This window comes from Equus asinus, chromosome 2 (assembly GCF_041296235.1).
Source record: "Equus asinus isolate D_3611 breed Donkey chromosome 2, EquAss-T2T_v2, whole genome shotgun sequence".
Lineage (NCBI taxonomy): Eukaryota > Metazoa > Chordata > Mammalia > Perissodactyla > Equidae > Equus > Equus asinus.
Window position 1 is genome coordinate 105,822,825 of NC_091791.1, and position 16,170 is coordinate 105,838,994.

Sequence of the window (16,170 nt, forward strand, 5' to 3'; positions counted from 1 at the left end):
TATTTTCTTGAAATTGTCTCTCAGCTCTTCAGAAATAGGCTGATATTGTGGTAGTCCCTGATTTCCAGTAGTGCTACGTACGTTATGTGTGTGAGGTGCCATCCCGAGCATTGAGATAGCTCGGTTTACATTGTTCCTTTTAATCCTCTTATTAGTTTTAATTCCTCATTTATTTTATTTTATGTTCTTGGAGTATTAGCATAGCAGTGTGACAAAATACAGTTTACCTTAGGTTTATCAGGCTTTAAGCTTTAATGATGTTTTTAGATCTCTACCCCAACAGATCATTTTGTCTGTTTGCTTGAAGATCATTATTTCAGGCATTAGCAGGTGTTAGTAAGGCTGATGTTGATCCATCCGGCTGTGTCTGATGAAATGCTTGGCCATTTAGGAGGTCAGAAGTGGCAGCAGACTGTTGACACCGTTGTACTTGGTGGCAGTGCTGGCATTTGCTGTCTCTGACTTTTCATCTTATGAGAGAGCATATGCTTTGAGTCTTAAATAGCTCGAGGTAATACCAAGTCACTTGTTAGTTATTCTGGGACTTGACTGGCCTCAGGAGAACAGGGCCACTTGGCGACAGGCAGCAGACCATGGGGCCATGAAGCTTCCAGTTCTAGCCTCAGTCAATGGCATGCTCTCACCTACTGAGTTTCAGTCTGCCCACAAAACTAAGCTAGTTCTTCCAGCTGCTCGTTGGCTTTCTTGTGGCAAGACAAAGCACATTTTTCTAATCCTCATGAAATAAATTTCCTTCACTTTTTTATTTTTGAAAGAAATTTGATCATAATGTCCCATTCTGGATTTCTGCCACAGATCCTTTAGTGAACCAAAGATGGTTGAAGTAAGATTTAAATATAAGAAATTTTTATCTATAGAGTTCAGGCAGAATTATTATGGGTGACAAGCTTTTAAATTAATGAAATTTGTGCCGCCAAGTCCTGTTAGTATTTGTATCACTTGTGTTGCTCTTCTTGTCTGGGGCTATAGTCTTTTTTTTACTATCCTTAGAAGCCGTTAACTTCTAAATCTATGAACAGTGAATATTATTGGCGGAAATTACATAACTAACTTTTACCTTTGAACAGTGACAGCTATAATGTTGCCACTAAGTATTCTTTTACCTCTGAATTTTATTTTCCCAAGAAATTACAGCTTATTAAAAGATAGCTTATGATTAATTTTTCTGCATAATGTTTCATCACAGTAACTTATTATGTTTACTTATATACTAATTACATGATATACTGAAATGTTTTGTGAACTCTGGATCCAGTCTCAGAATTGGAAACCTGCTGTTATCCTGTGTAGACTGATGGAATTGATTTAATTGGTTTTTCCTTTCCTTTTTGTTTTCTCCTCTCTTGTAGTCAAGAGCTAATGACTGATAAGTTTATCTTTCCATATGGGGGATATTCACTTATTTACAGATTTTTTTTTTTCCATTTTAGTTCCTTTTAAAAGAAAATTTAGTTGGAAAAGTGCTTTTTTCTTCTGGTAACTAAGTAACACTGTATTGTTTCATCTCTAGGTTTGAGTTCTGGGAAGATTTTGAAGAAGACCATGGGAAAGGGAGAGAGAATGGCTACCAGAGTCTTCATAAGGTGCTAGAGCCTTTCCTTCTCCGGAGAGTTAAAAAAGATGTGGAGAAATCCCTTCCTGCCAAAGTGGAACAGATTCTCAGGGTGGAGATGTCGGCCCTTCAGAAACAGTATTACAAGTAAGTTATTGGCTAGGTTAGGCCTGAGTTGGAATTAAGATTAGTGCCATGAAGCCATGAGATGGATGATTTACTAAAAAATCTTTTTTTTTTTTTTTTTTTTTTTGCTGAGGACGAATGGTCCTGAGCTAACATCTGTTGGCAGTCTTCCTCTGTTTTGTATGTGGGACACCACCACAGCATGGCTTCATGAGCAGTGTGTAGGTCTGCAGCTGGGATCTGAACCCGCGAACCTGGAGCTGCCAAAGCAGAGCGCACAAACTTAAGCACTATGCTGCCAGACTGGCCCCTCAAAACTGCTTTTTTCAGTGAAGCCTCAATGCAGATTTAAGTAGCAATTTATTTATGTTTAGAAAAGGGAGCTATATTATTCTTGCTTTTTTATTTGAGTGAGAATCTGCACAATACTTTTCATTATCTAAGTGGTCTGAACTTTATGTTAATTCTTAATGCTGATCCCATTACCAATAAACAGGCGTATTTTACTCATTCATATATTTCTTCCCTTATTCACTCATTTATTAGAATGCTGCAACGTGCTAGACATTCTGCTAGATACTGGGACTATGAAGATGAATGGAATGTGTTCTTGCCAGAAGCCTTGTTGTTTAGTAGGGAAGACAGACTAGACGCAGATAATTAAAGCAGGCTGTTGTTTAATAGCTGATTCATAAGCAGGAGGCTGTGGAAGTTGAGTAGGGAAAGTGCTCACTTCTGTATTGGAGGATGAAGACGCTTTGCTTTCCAGCATTTCAAGTGGCACAGGCAGGTTATGGACTTGGTTTAGATTATGTTACAGGCAAAATGGTGGGCTTGGGACAGAGGGTGGAATATAGCATGCTTGTCAGTTTAGTTTTGCTGATGTATAAAGTTGGATCTGGAATAGTTGGAACTAACTGTATTGCCATGAAAATTATAGTCTTTTAAAGTTAGAGGTTTGGTAATCTTTCTAATAATATTCCCCCTTTGTTCTTAATACAACTGAGTAAAAGCAAGATTTTAATTTTCAAAAATTACTATCTGACGCTTTTACCTAACACTATCTTGATTTTTTAAAAATCTTTTTATTATAGGAAATCTCAAAATGTGCACAGAGTAGCATGTAGTCGTGTACCCATAATCCAGTTTCAACAGTTCTCGCCTCATGGTTGATCTTAGTTCATCTGTATCTTCTTCTGCATCCCCATTCCCACCTCCAGATCGTTTGAAAGATATTTTTTCTTTTGAAAATGTCTTTTTCTGACTTATCTCACTTAGCACAATATGCTCAAGGTCCATTCATGTTGGATTTTTGACTTTTTCAAAAGTTTTGACCAGTGAGATTTATTTTGGTATGGTTATGAATTCATTGATGAACATATTTGTGTTTCATCCTGTTGCGGTGATTATCTATACTCATGGTCTGATAGCCCGATTTGTACCTGTGTGAGCTTATTCAAGTTGATTCTGAGTCTTTTTGGCATAATCCTAGTAGTAGTTGATAGCTTCTTTGCTTTTTGGAGTGGTAAAATGTTTAGATTCGCCTTGTATAGTTCCTGCCCCAGAACTGGAGTCAGCCACATATCCAGCAAGCTCTCTATACTGTTTATTGGAAAATGGTATTTGGAGACTGCAAATTGGACACTAGGGGTGCTTTTTGCAACTGCATTGGACATTATTGACAGCTCTTTTCAGTGGACATAATTAGGAAATTTGTTTTGTTTTTAAAGGTAAAAAATACATCATAAACTTTTCCCAATTAAACAGTACAGAGATTTTATTTGACCTTATATCTTAAACCCATACCAAAAAATTCCCCTTCTCAACTGCACCTACCTAATTCACACCACACACACAGTCTTAGAATAATAGTGCCAGCAATATGAATAACAAAAACAGGTTAAGATTGTGTAATAGTTGTTTTTCTTTTTAAAGGTATATCCTACTAGAAGGATAAGAGTCTTAAAGCACTTGAGAGAGTTTTTCTTCTCCGTGGTTAGGCTACCAGCTAGATACAATGGTTTGTTTATTTCATTGTAGTTCTCTTTTAAGAGACTGCTTTGTTTAACTTTCTTTCATAATTATTTATAATATTTATAGAATTCTAAAGGCAAAGCTACAAAGCCTAGTTTGTTCAAAGGTATCTAACTTCTTATACTTGCTCTCCCATTCTCATCTCTCTTTCCTTTAGGTATTAATTGTTGTTATTCTTTTTAATCTTTATCTTTCCTTTATTTTTTAATTTTTAAAATATAGGCAAATACAAAGAACTTTTTTGTTACCTCCCTCGTCTTATATAAATGATAGCATACTGTATACGTTTTTCTGTGCCTTACTTTTTTCCACTAAATGATATGTGCTGAAGGAATACTCCATGCTAGTTTAAAGAGATACTCCTTTCCTTTTACAGCTGCATGGTGCTCCATTGTGGATCTGTAGTATAGTTTATTCAACCAGCCCCCTAGTGGTGGACATTGGGATTGTTTCAAATACTTTTCCTTTTCTAAGTAGTGCTGCAGTGAAAATCCTTGTGCATTCTTCTTTGAGGTAGATTCCTAAAAGTGTGATTGCTAAAAGTGTAAAGAAATTTCACTACTCAGAAAAAAGCACTTATAATATTTTAGGGTTTATGGGTAAAGCTTTTAGAGTCATGTGCTACATAATGACATTTTGGTCAACAACAGACCGCGTGTATGATGTGGTCCCATGAGATGAGTGCCATATGGCTCAGGTGTGTAGTAGTGCGCTATACCACTTAGGCTTGTGTCAGTACATCTGATGTTCACACAACGATGAAATTGCCTAAAGTCTTTCTCAGAACATAGCCCTGTCATGAAGCGATACATGACTACTGTACATGGATATACATGAGTATATGTGTATTTCTCCTCCCCTCTTACCAAATTGGGATATAAAACATACTTATTATGAACATTGTATCATGTAAAATACCCTTTACAACATTTTAAATGGGTACATAGTTTCTGTCTTATGATATATCTAATTTATTTAACTGATCTTCTATTTTTAGACAACTTATTTCCACTTTTATACTGCAATAAAGAGTGTTTCAGTGACAGTCATTGTTTTACATGTATGTGTGTATGTGTGTGTGTGTGTGTGTATATATATAAAATTTCCTTTTAATATTTCTGTGTTCAGTCAGATTGAAATACCCAGTAGAATGATTAATATTCTCAATATGCCTGGAGTTGTGAGGGGTCCTGGTTAGGTGGCAAGAGATGCAAAATTAAGTGTCTCTCCCTGCCTTTTCAACCTTCCCCCCCCCCCCCCCCCAGTAATACTACCTGCTCTTATAATCTTCTGGTACCCCCAACTCTCTATTTCTTGGAATCTAATAATATCATTATCGTCTTAATTTGCAGATGGATTCTGACCAGGAATTACAAGGCTCTTGCCAAAGGAACAAGAGGCAGCACATCTGGGTTCCTTAATATTGTGATGGAACTGAAAAAATGCTGCAACCACTGTTACCTGATTAAACCCCCTGAAGAAAACGAAAGGGAGAATGGACAGGAGATTCTGCTGGTGCGTGGGGACCTTGTTCATAGTTACTTTCTCGAAGACAATTTAATTTCTATAGATGCTTTTTATCAAAATGCTCTTTTTCCTCCTTGATGACTCTTCAAGGAGCAGTAAAAGAAGCTTTTAAAGAGCAGATGAGAAAAGTTGAATAGCTAGGAAAAATCTGGAAAGTATAGTGTCACAGATACCAGGTAAAGAGCGTTTCAGGAATTGCTTCTCAGCCAGATTGCAGATGGCTTCAAAATGACAAGGATGATTTAAAACATATGAACTCTTAGAGATTAAGGGCAGATTGAAATATTATTTTGAACATGATGATTGGAATGTTTTTTCAATCTTCAGTCCCTGATCAGGAGCAGTGGGAAGCTGATTCTATTAGATAAACTGCTGACAAGACTTCGAGAAAGGGGGAACAGAGTGCTTATCTTCTCCCAAATGGTGAGAATGTTGGATATCCTGGCTGAGTACCTGACTATTAAACACTATCCTTTCCAGGTAAGGATGCTGTTACTGGGGTCTCTCCCTTCCCCCCTCTCTCTGTCTGGGTTGTATGCTTTGCTTGCTGAATTATCCTAAAGTAGAAAACAAGAGTTTTCTTGCCTGAAACAAATTGAAATTAAGATTCCAGGAGGGTCTTAATTTTTGCTTCCTGCCTTTAGGCTACCATGTAATGATGCTGGTTATGTGAAGATCATCCTTCTTTTTTAGGGGCCTGGAGGGTGGGGATTAGAGAAAGGAAAATTGGGCAAGAGAAAAGCATGTTAGATGGTGTTTTCCATCTCTGAGTTGTAGTAAAAGTAGAGAAGAAGGAAGTGTGAACCTGATTACAGAGGCCCAAATCCTAGAAAGAAAGGAGAAGAGAGGTGACAGTGTTGTACATTCCCCCCAAAGGAAGTTGACTGGCTGTGGGGCTGGGAACTGAGCAGAACAGTGCTCTTGAAACCTTGCAGGTCCCTGAAGCAAGTGGCGATGGTGCCCCTCTTTGGAACTGTCACTGCAGATTTCATCTTCATTCAGTTTATCTACTTGAGATGAGAAAATAAAATAAGGGGAAAAAAGAGTTTCTTCAGTATAATAGTATTTTTCTGGGTGTTAGAGTATGGGAAACTTTCTGCTCTATTTATAGACATGCATACAATTTACCTTGACTTTTGGCATAATAGTTTTATGACGCTTTGATTTTTAAGATATATTAAAATTTTTTTCTGTTTAACTTTGACTGGGTAGACTGTTCTACCACCTCATGTAATTAGCTGGTATTGAAGAAGCTTAGAGTCAATGATTCCCTCCTAAGAAGGCTAAGCTTTTTTCTTTTTTGAGGAAGATTAGCCCTGAGCTAACTACTGCCAGTCCTCCTCTTTTTGCTGAGGAAGCCTGGCCCTGAGCTAACATCCGTGCCCGTCTTCCTCTACTTTTTTTATTATGTGGGACTCCTGCCACAGCATCGCGTGCCAAGTGGTGCCATGTCCGCACCCGGGATCTGAACTGGTGAACCCTGTGCTGCCGAGAAGCGGAACGTGGGAACTTAACCACTGTGCCACTGGGCCGGCCCCTAAGAAGGCTAAGCTTTAAAACTTACTAACAAATTATCTTTCAAAATGCCCTGAAAGGCATTGTTATATCCATAATACCTTCTGAGGTCTTTCAGTAGCAGCTGTGTTAGAATATAGTTTAATACTGTGCTTTATTATCCAAGAAAAGTAGTCTACCTAAAGACAGTTATCTCTTAGTGCATCTGATCCCTGTGAGCTTTCAAGTCTAGCTAATCATTTGGTATCAAGAAAAATAATACGTTACTTTCCTCTCTAGGGAATAAGTAGACTACAGTCCACTCAGGTTTATCCTGCCTAATGTCTTCTGTTAATGGGAATATTAAAAGGAGGGCATTTGGGTTTTCTGATTTCAAATAATAAGCTATGAACCTGCCATTTAAACTTATCTTTGAGTTAAGGCTCTGAGTGGAGTTGGGAGTCAGAAAGCAGAAAGGGGTTCCAAAGTCTGAGTTTGCTTGCATTCTGCTGGCTCTGGGTCTGGTGGGCAGAGCTCTGAGCGGGGGAGATGTAGGTCCTTCCACAGACTCTGCTCCCAGCCAGAGGGGAACAATGTGAAAGTGATTTAGAGAGTGAGAAATGCTTTGTATGTACAGCATATAGGTAATAATTCTTCAGTAGTTATTTTATATTTTACATGGTTTCTCTGTGGTGGCATTGTTCTGGATCTGGAGCTGACATATACTCTAATAAAAGGAATTATGCACACTAAGTAGATGCCAGGGATTCTAATGCATTTTTGCTGCTTGAACACTTGGCACTGATTTTAGAGTGTAAATTTTGGAAAAGCTGGGATATGATCAACTTAATTTTAACATTTTCAGTCTTATGGCATACGTTTTCTGAACAAAATTGTTTAAATAACTTTTTGGTTTGTGTAGCACTTAATAACTGGGCCACATTAGCTGAGAAGCATCATTGTTTGGCAGGAGTTAATTATTAGGTGACCAGTGGTAGTATTTCCTAATCTCTTCAGTCCTCACAGATGTAGAAGCAAGCAAAACCTCTGAGCACAGTGTGGGTTGCCATCTTTCTCCTTACGGGTCCTTGCAGCCATTGTGATCCTTGGATAAACCTAGATGGCCCTGTGAATCAGAAGCTTCTGACCTTGAGTTTGTAACCGGAGAGCTTGGGGCAAGTAGAGTGTGCTGCTTAAGCACAGCCTCTTGACAGCCAGTGCATTCTGGTTATTTTTACTCTGCGTGTTGCAGTGATAAAGGTTGCAAGTCTGGTGTTCTATTCTGAGTGTGGCTAATCTTCCTACCTTATGATTTTCTTGTTTATTTTTGCAGCGTCTGGATGGTTCCATCAAGGGAGAAATCCGAAAACAGGCGCTGGACCACTTCAATGCAGATGGGTCTGAGGTACACCAGGCATGGCTTTGTTATTTGGGCAGCTTGGGCTCTGTATCAAGGGGAAAGCCTTTTTAGCTAAATGTATTCTGTTTGAGAGACATTTCACTATGCAATTCTCCTGCCTTGAGAAGGGAATGAGAAATCACTAATATAAAAGATGCCTCTGAATTTTGTTGTTTGTCAATCCAGAAAAGCATATGCATGCTTGTTTATCTCCTCTGGTCTGGATTAATGACAGGGTTGTTCTGATGTCAAACGAGTGTGCTCTGGTGACTTCCAGATACCAAATTTCTGGGCCTAAGAGAGCCACAAGGCAAGGGTTGGGGAGGGCTGGCCAGTAGGATTCATTTTGACATGTATGTTACATCAGAAGGTTTTGATCTGTACTATTTTGGTGAGTGAGGCTTGAAAAGTATGTTTGCCATGTCTCAGATTTGTTGGACTCCTGGTACAATGTGACTTAATGTTCTTGCTTTGACTAACAGCAACACTTGTTAATCAGTAAGTGTCCAGCTTAGATTTGGCATTATGAAGTATTTTGTTTTTAAGGCACGTATAGAAGAGCTATTTAGGACAAATTAGAAACCATGGTAACATTGTAGTTTGTGCATATCAAACTATTGAATACCAGGGGGTTTGAAAGAAGTGGAGTGGGGAGCACTTTGGTGTTGGTGACACTGTAGTGATGTGTAGAGATAAAGGAAGCAGAGGAGGGAGCCAGAAGTAGAACCAGTAGTAATTTGGAGAGAATGTTAGAACTTCTGAAGCCTGGGCCACTACTTTGTACAGATAAACAGACTTAACTTTCTGCTTTCTGAAGAGCTTTAAAAGCGCTCTTGCTGTCTGTGTCTGCTACTCCAGAATGATGTGACCTCTGCCTCTCGAATTGCACATACTCCTATTTAGAATATAGTGTTCTGTTTCTTTAGCCTAAAATTTTAGTTCGCCTTGCAGAGCCTTGGGCACTAATCTCTTCAGAACCAAGGCTCTGAATAGTTAAGAAGAGGAATTGAATTACTGAAAACATTGATCATCATCTAATTCCTAACCCTCCTTTGTCTCCTGTTTCCTCAACTATAAAATCACAATAATTCCAAAAGTTACTTCCTAATACTGCTGTGAGGATTAAATGTGCTCATCAGTGTACAGTTCCAAGCACATTGCCTGGCGTATACAATCATGTGCCGCATGACGACGTTTTGGTCAACGTGGACTGCGTGTACCACGGTGGTCCCATGAGATTAGTACAATATAGCCTAGACATGTAGTAGGCTATAGCATCTAGGCTTGGGTCAGTACACTCTCTGATGTTCTCACAACAACAGAATTGCCTAACGATGCATCTCTCAGAACATATCCTCATCGTTAAGTGACCCATGGTTGTAGTAAGCACTCAGTAAATGTTAACTATTTTTATTATTTAGTATTTATTGAAGTTGGCTTTATGTTCCCTACTCTTAGTTTAAAAAATAGAATGAGTGGAATGTTTTGTGTTTTTCTTTCTCAGAAAAAAGCTAGAGTTGCTTTTTTTATGGTTCTCAATTGATCTCCCCTACCCTATGGCTATATATAAAATACGGGTTCTCTACCGTTTTCTGCAAACCTATCTTTTTTAATTAATTGAAAAAATTAAATACTTTATCATTGGGGGAAAATAGTTTTGCACATTTAGAAAATTGGAAGCTGGTGAAAAGTACGGGGAAGAAAAATTGTACAAAACTCCCATCCCAGAGACAACTTGCTATTCGCATCATTTGAGTGTATTTCCATTCATACTGGATGGAACCGTTTATTTCTTTATATATTTATCTGACTGGGATCATACTACGTATAGTTGTGTTGTCACCTTTCATTCAAAATTGTACTCTGAGCATTTTTCTCATGTCATTAAAGATTTTCAAAAATTGTAATTTCTACTATTTTTTCATACATGTACCACTATTTATTTAACCACTTTATCATTGTTGGATGTTTAGTTAAGAGGATATGAGCGTTTTAAAAAGATTTTTGATACATTTTGCTAAATTACTTTGCCCAGTTTATATTCATACTGTTTATGTATGAATATTTCCATTTTACCTCCCCCTTAGCAGCACTGTTTCATAATTTTTAACCTTGTCAATTCGATAATAGACACAAATGACATCTCATTATAATTCATATTCTCTTTGATAAAGAGTGACATCAAAAGTGGTTTATGTGATCATTCAGACCCCAGATTTTATTTGAGGTTTAGGTATCTCGTTCTAATAAGTGTTCACCTACAGACTTCACTTTAGAGCGTGGTGTTGCTTGGTATTTCTACCAAGAGTCCCAGAGTATGTGCTGCCTCAACACACCTGTTGATCAGTTCTTTATTGGAATTATTTAAAGTTCTTGTGGGACAGCTATCTCCATTTTTATTTCTATGGCATAATGTTGGCAAATGTGACTATTGGAATGTGGAGACCTTTTCATTGCATCTGTGTACGTATATTAGAAGTACCCACTTATCAAAATGTAACTCAGAACTACCAGTTTTTGAGTGCCACTTCTGTGCCAGAAAGGTGTCAGCCTTTGACGCACATGATTAAACTATCTGAAAATAGAAGTCTGGCTTTCTTTTTCTCTGGCTCGTAGAGTTTATTCTCTGCCTCCTGCCCATATTTTCTGAGCACTCAGATGCAGGCGGGTGGACTGTGCCTGCCCAGTGTCTTATCGTTGCTGTGGAAACTGAACTGTGTCAGTGCCTGGGTCTTTCCCACACACGGCTCTTCAGCCACACCTGCTCTGGTTTTCTTTGTGCATGTTCTCTGGGATTGAGGATCCTGTGTTTCTCAGCAGTTCCATCATGTGATCCTTAGTGCAGTGTTTCTGTATCCGCGCCAGCCTAACAAATGGGTGGATGTTTGCATAATAAAGTTTCCTTATTTCTGCTGACTGCCTTACATGGCAGAATCCACCTTTACCTAGAAAACGAGTATCTAGGCAACTTGCTGCAATGATCCCCTTGATAATTAAGTTTGTCTGGTTTTTGTTAACTGCTTGTATACTAGTTTTAGCCAGGAGAGAACACTAATTCTTTCGCTCCTGTTGTCTTACCAGAGTCTACTTTACTCCTTGGTTCACTGCACTGACTCTTACCTCTTAATCAAATGAAAATACACTCTGCCATCAAGTCCCTGACATTCTTTTAGCCTCCATAAAGTTTGTCCATCATATCTCACTTTTCTTCACACCTGCAGGGGTTTCCAGGTTAAGGGCTTATTGGACTGTGAAACTGTTTCTGAGAAGGCCACTGCATAAAGTAGTATATTGCATTGTGTACAGGACTTCTGTTTCCTGCTCTCGACAAGGGCTGGTGGCCTGGGAATCAATTTGGCTTCAGCGGACACAGTTGTCATCTTTGACTCTGACTGGAACCCCCAGAATGACTTGCAGGCACAAGCCCGAGCCCATAGAATTGGTCAGAAGAAGCAGGTCAGTGGTGAGCGACTTCTGGATGTGGCTTGGGGGAGGAGGAAAGAAGGAGTTATCGAGCCCTTTCAGGGTATTTGTAAAATGCCTTTTTTTCCTGTTTTGCTGTCATTTCCTGAAGGGTAGGTGTCTGTTTCTTAATTAGTCCAGAGAAAATGTCTTTGGGGCTAAGATGAACCTGTTATGGAACTATTCTCTTTCACTGTTTGAAAAGTACGTCACCAGTGACTTTCTGGTTTACCTCAAGAAAGAGATACGATAAATAGACTTAGAACTGAAGTTTTTCTCTATTTTAATATGGAGAAATTGTTAAATATTCTAACGTTGTTCAAGATGGTCTGTTTTTATTATACGTGATAATGTTAGCTCTGAGCTAGGTTGAAAAGTACATGCTTGTTTCCTCGTATATGAATCTCAAAGTCTGCAGTAGTATTGGGTAACTCATAAATTTCTCACTCAGAGATTCAGTTTTGGTGAAACTTTCCATCAATGAAACTGATTATTCTTTAGCAAGATTTTTATCATTAGAACAAGGCTGTGATAACAGTTCTTTAGAGGCAGTATTATTTAAGAATGTAACCTGCAGATAGTAAAAATATTGCATGTACTTAAGTTGCCTATTTGGCTGGATGGCTTACAGTCATTTATGGTAATAGCAAATCTTTTTTTATTTCTCCTCTTGGTTTTAGACAGATGTACCTTTTTTTTTTTTTTTAAGTCATCAGTCATAAGCATAACGTTTCCTTTTCCTACAGGTAAATATTTACCGCTTGGTTACAAAGGGGACGGTTGAGGAGGAGATCATAGAACGGGCCAAAAAGAAGATGGTATTGGACCATCTGGTGATTCAGCGCATGGATACCACTGGTCGGACAATCCTGGAAAACAACTCAGGAAGGTCCAAGTAAGTGCCAGAAAGATGGGGGAAGTGGGAAGAGTCAGACTGATTTTGCATCAACCTTTGATAGAATTCATCCTTCTAATAGGATTCTCTAGAACTGACGTTAGTCTGTTAGTTACCTGCAAAAGGCCAAGCCAAGACCAAAAGAAGACGGCATTTTCATTTTATTTTGTTTTCCCTATTTTTTCTTTTCTCTCTCTTTTTTTTTCCCTCCTGTCAGCCCTCTGCTTATGTGTTTTCTCTTTCTTTCCTGCCCCTCTCTCTTGCCTTTTGCTTTTGGCTGTACATGTGACATATGACACAGCAGCAGCAGTGGCAGCCGTGTGCACCCCATTAGGCTTTGATTGCAGCACGATGTTGCCTTGGACTTTTTAGCAGTGAGAGTGCACCAGATTGAATTGGCAGCTGATTTCTTACTATTGGTAAAAATGTTTGTGTGGATATTGTTATTTTTCCTATTAAAAACAGAACAGTATAGAAGGGAAGTAGTCAAGTTCGAATTGGCTTTATTTGGAAGCACAATATTTCTCCTATAGAGGTTACATGTTGACCAAGTTGTTGAGGGTCTTCCGTGGCAGTCCTGCAGCTTCTGTTAAAGCTGAAATCAAGTGAGCCCTTACTAAACACACTCTTTATAGATAATTTTCCATTCAAGAGGAGCCAAATGGAAAAAGCTTGGTTCTTTTCTTTTGGACCAGAAGTGAGGAGGTTGAAAATTCTTGGTGAATGATAACTTTCTGAGTCGAAGGACAAAGAAATGTTTTCTTTTATGTTGTTCGTTATCTTTCTTTCTTAACCATGTAGTAGGTGAGCAAGCAGGAAAATAATTAATTTCCTAGTCTTCTGCTGAGTTAGGTTTACCACCACAGAGTCATCCTGTGAATAAAAAAAGAAAAGAAAAAAAGAAGAAATATTTCAGAGATCATTTTTCTTGGGGCAGAATTTATATTTTCACCCTTTATGAAGGATACATATTTTGTAGAACTCCATTGAGGTTGACATTCCTAAGAGATTACAACTACATTTTACTTCCACAGCTCAAATCCTTTTAATAAAGAAGAGCTGACAGCTATTTTGAAATTTGGAGCAGAGGATCTCTTCAAAGAACTTGAAGGGGAAGAGTCAGAGCCTCAGGTAATTAACAATGTAGAAAATGTTTTTTGACAAGTATTATCTGTGAGAGTCTACATTTTTCTGGAAGCAGATTGAGTCTGTGTTAGAGGCTTGTATAAAGAAATAGTAATTACTTGAAGGACATAGCTTCTTTTTTCAATTCTGGAGCTCAAAGCTCTTACTAGATTGAGTAGGAAAGAATGAGAAAAGCATTTGAGGATGCTGTCTTTGTCTGTTTTTATTCCATTTTCTTGTAATTTCTGAAGTTTCACCTTGTCATTTGTATAAATAATAGTTTGAACTTTGAGGTGTAAAGGATGTAAACCTGAGTACTGTAGAAGTAAATGGAATATCAGAAAGGAGATTTAGTTTATTTGTGCCAAACACTTGCAGTCAGTGCTGATCACTGTTGCCATTTTACCGTATTTGGGTTGCTTTTTTCCTTTAGGAAATGGATATAGATGAAATTTTGCGTTTGGCTGAAACGAGAGAGAATGAAGTATCGACAAGTGCGACAGATGAGCTTCTATCACAATTTAAGGTATGAAAAGCATTGTGGGAGAGAGTCCTCAGCGTTGATTCATTAACTATTAATAACTAAAGTCTGTGAGTACTTCCTGTGTGTGAGGCACTGTACTTTTATCTTCATCTTAATTGACTCATATCTTCAGTATCATTCTCTTGAGTTCCGAGTATGCTGTGAGTGTAGATTCGGTCTTCCTCATGAAGGTAACCACTGAAGTGGTCCATCCTGCTCAGAGTCAGTGAGTAGAAAAGTTGGTGAAGAGGGCTGAGAATATGCTGTCAGTGGATGGGTGGAGAACTAGATAGTGTGGAGCTCTGGGAGAAGAGGAGGGTGGTAAGGGAGACATTAACAGAATCCGATGACAAAGGTCAAAGGTGTGAAAACAGAAGGTGACAGTTGGGAAGCTCTTGATAACTTGGTGGGGTTTTTTTTAAGAGCAATTACAGGGTGCTCAGTGGTAATATGATGTAACAGAAAATTATGTGAGATCAGGACTAAATGCAGAAGCTAGGCACCAGATGAATAGGAGGTGGCAGCGTTGAGTATAGACATTAAAAACCTTAGTAAAGTGCACAGTGAAGGTAATTTATGAGCCTAGAAGGGCCAAACAAAGTAAGGCTTTTGAAAGATGTTACCAGGTTTCTAGGTTTTTGGAAAGAACTTGAGAATAGGGAGACACTGAAGGTTCTAAGCAAAGAAGGAAAATTTGATGACACATTGCCCCAGAGGAGACTGGAAGGGATAATCAAAAGCCTAGCTGGAGGAGATGGCTTTTGAAAGAAAAAGGAAAGTCCACTGTAGGGAATGGGAGGGGAGAGAAGATGTGGGAATTCCAATTGGTGATAAAGTAAGTCAAGTATTTGCTGGAAGTGGAAAAGACTTGGGATGGCCATAGGTGGGGCCACGAGTTGCTGGGAGGAGCTTCATAGGGAGTGAACTGAATTCCGAAGATAGAGTTTCACCTTGGAACCACTCAGCAGGGTCATAAGACTTTCTCCAGCAATACTTGAGGTCAGGGAAATTGGATCAGTTGGCAATCCCAAGGTGGGAGATTGGCTTGGGAGGTGTTGGAGGTCAAAGTGGCAAAGGCTTTCCAGGTTCAAGTGAGAACGTGATTGAAAGGATTGGCCATGGGCTGGTTGCCTGCAGGTTAGTGAAGCAGGGGAGATGTGGAGGTTGTAATGATGGTTAAGTGTGGCGGAACCATTAGGATTAAGGGAGAAGTGAGTGAAGTGTTCGGAAGGAAGCAGTATTGTGTGAAGAGGTCCAAGGTTGGCCACAGGTAGACGTTATGTCAGTGGAAGAACAAGGAAGGACCTAAGCGTGTCAGAGAGCTCTAGGACCAGAGTTATGTGTCTGAGGATGTAGAGGACGGAGGTGAATTACTGCTGTTTCAGCTGGATTCAACTTCGATGACTACTGCTCCCTTCTTAAACAGACGTAATCTTGACGGTGTCTTGGTCAGAGTATCATATGATTATTTAGGTCTAAAAATTTCTGTATATTACAGGTTAATCAAAAGCAGTCAGCACATTGCAGTGACTCTTGCCTTACTAAAGCCCTTTTGGCCATTATGTTTCAGCACCTGGGCAAGTAATCTGATTAAAGTAGGAGTCGGCTAACGCTAGGAGCTCTCTGTTTCTGGAGTGATACAACTGAGTGGACTTTAATTTTTCCTGATGATCCTTTTCTTTTTTTTTTTTTTACCCTAGTGTAACGTGTTTGAAGGGCAGCAAATATTTTCTTGTGACAACTTAAGATTTCCATTTTCTTTCGTAATAATGACCAACATATGTATAACCCTTACTATACTTTAAGTACTATTTTAACTCCTTCAGTCCTTACAACAATCCTATGATGAAGTAGATACTAGTATTATCTTCTTTTGTAGATGAGGAAATAGGCACAGAGAGGCTAAGTAGGTTTCCTAAGGTCACACATATGTGGAGTTGTGATTACATCGTAGGCAGGTGGTCTGGCCTACAGTCTGACTCTTAACCACTGTGCCACCCTTGGAAAAGTTA

At 38.9% G+C, this 16,170-nt stretch overlaps 1 protein-coding gene across 7 annotated transcripts in view; it reads left to right on the forward strand.

Annotated features, from left to right (window-relative positions):
* CHD2 (chromodomain helicase DNA binding protein 2) overlaps positions 1-16,170 on the forward strand; it is a 112,976-nt gene that overhangs the window by 56,339 nt on the left and 40,467 nt on the right. For all 7 annotated transcript variants that reach the window (XM_014842513.3, XM_070495920.1, XM_070495930.1 and 4 more), the window contains 8 exons: positions 1,532-1,720; positions 5,086-5,248; positions 5,588-5,740; positions 8,088-8,159; positions 11,460-11,609; positions 12,362-12,510; positions 13,545-13,641; positions 14,069-14,161. In XM_014842513.3, coding sequence (XP_014697999.1) covers positions 1,532-1,720; positions 5,086-5,248; positions 5,588-5,740; positions 8,088-8,159; positions 11,460-11,609; positions 12,362-12,510; positions 13,545-13,641; positions 14,069-14,161 — 1,066 coding nt within the window. The remainder of the gene's footprint in view (positions 1-1,531; positions 1,721-5,085; positions 5,249-5,587; positions 5,741-8,087; positions 8,160-11,459; positions 11,610-12,361; positions 12,511-13,544; positions 13,642-14,068; positions 14,162-16,170) is intronic.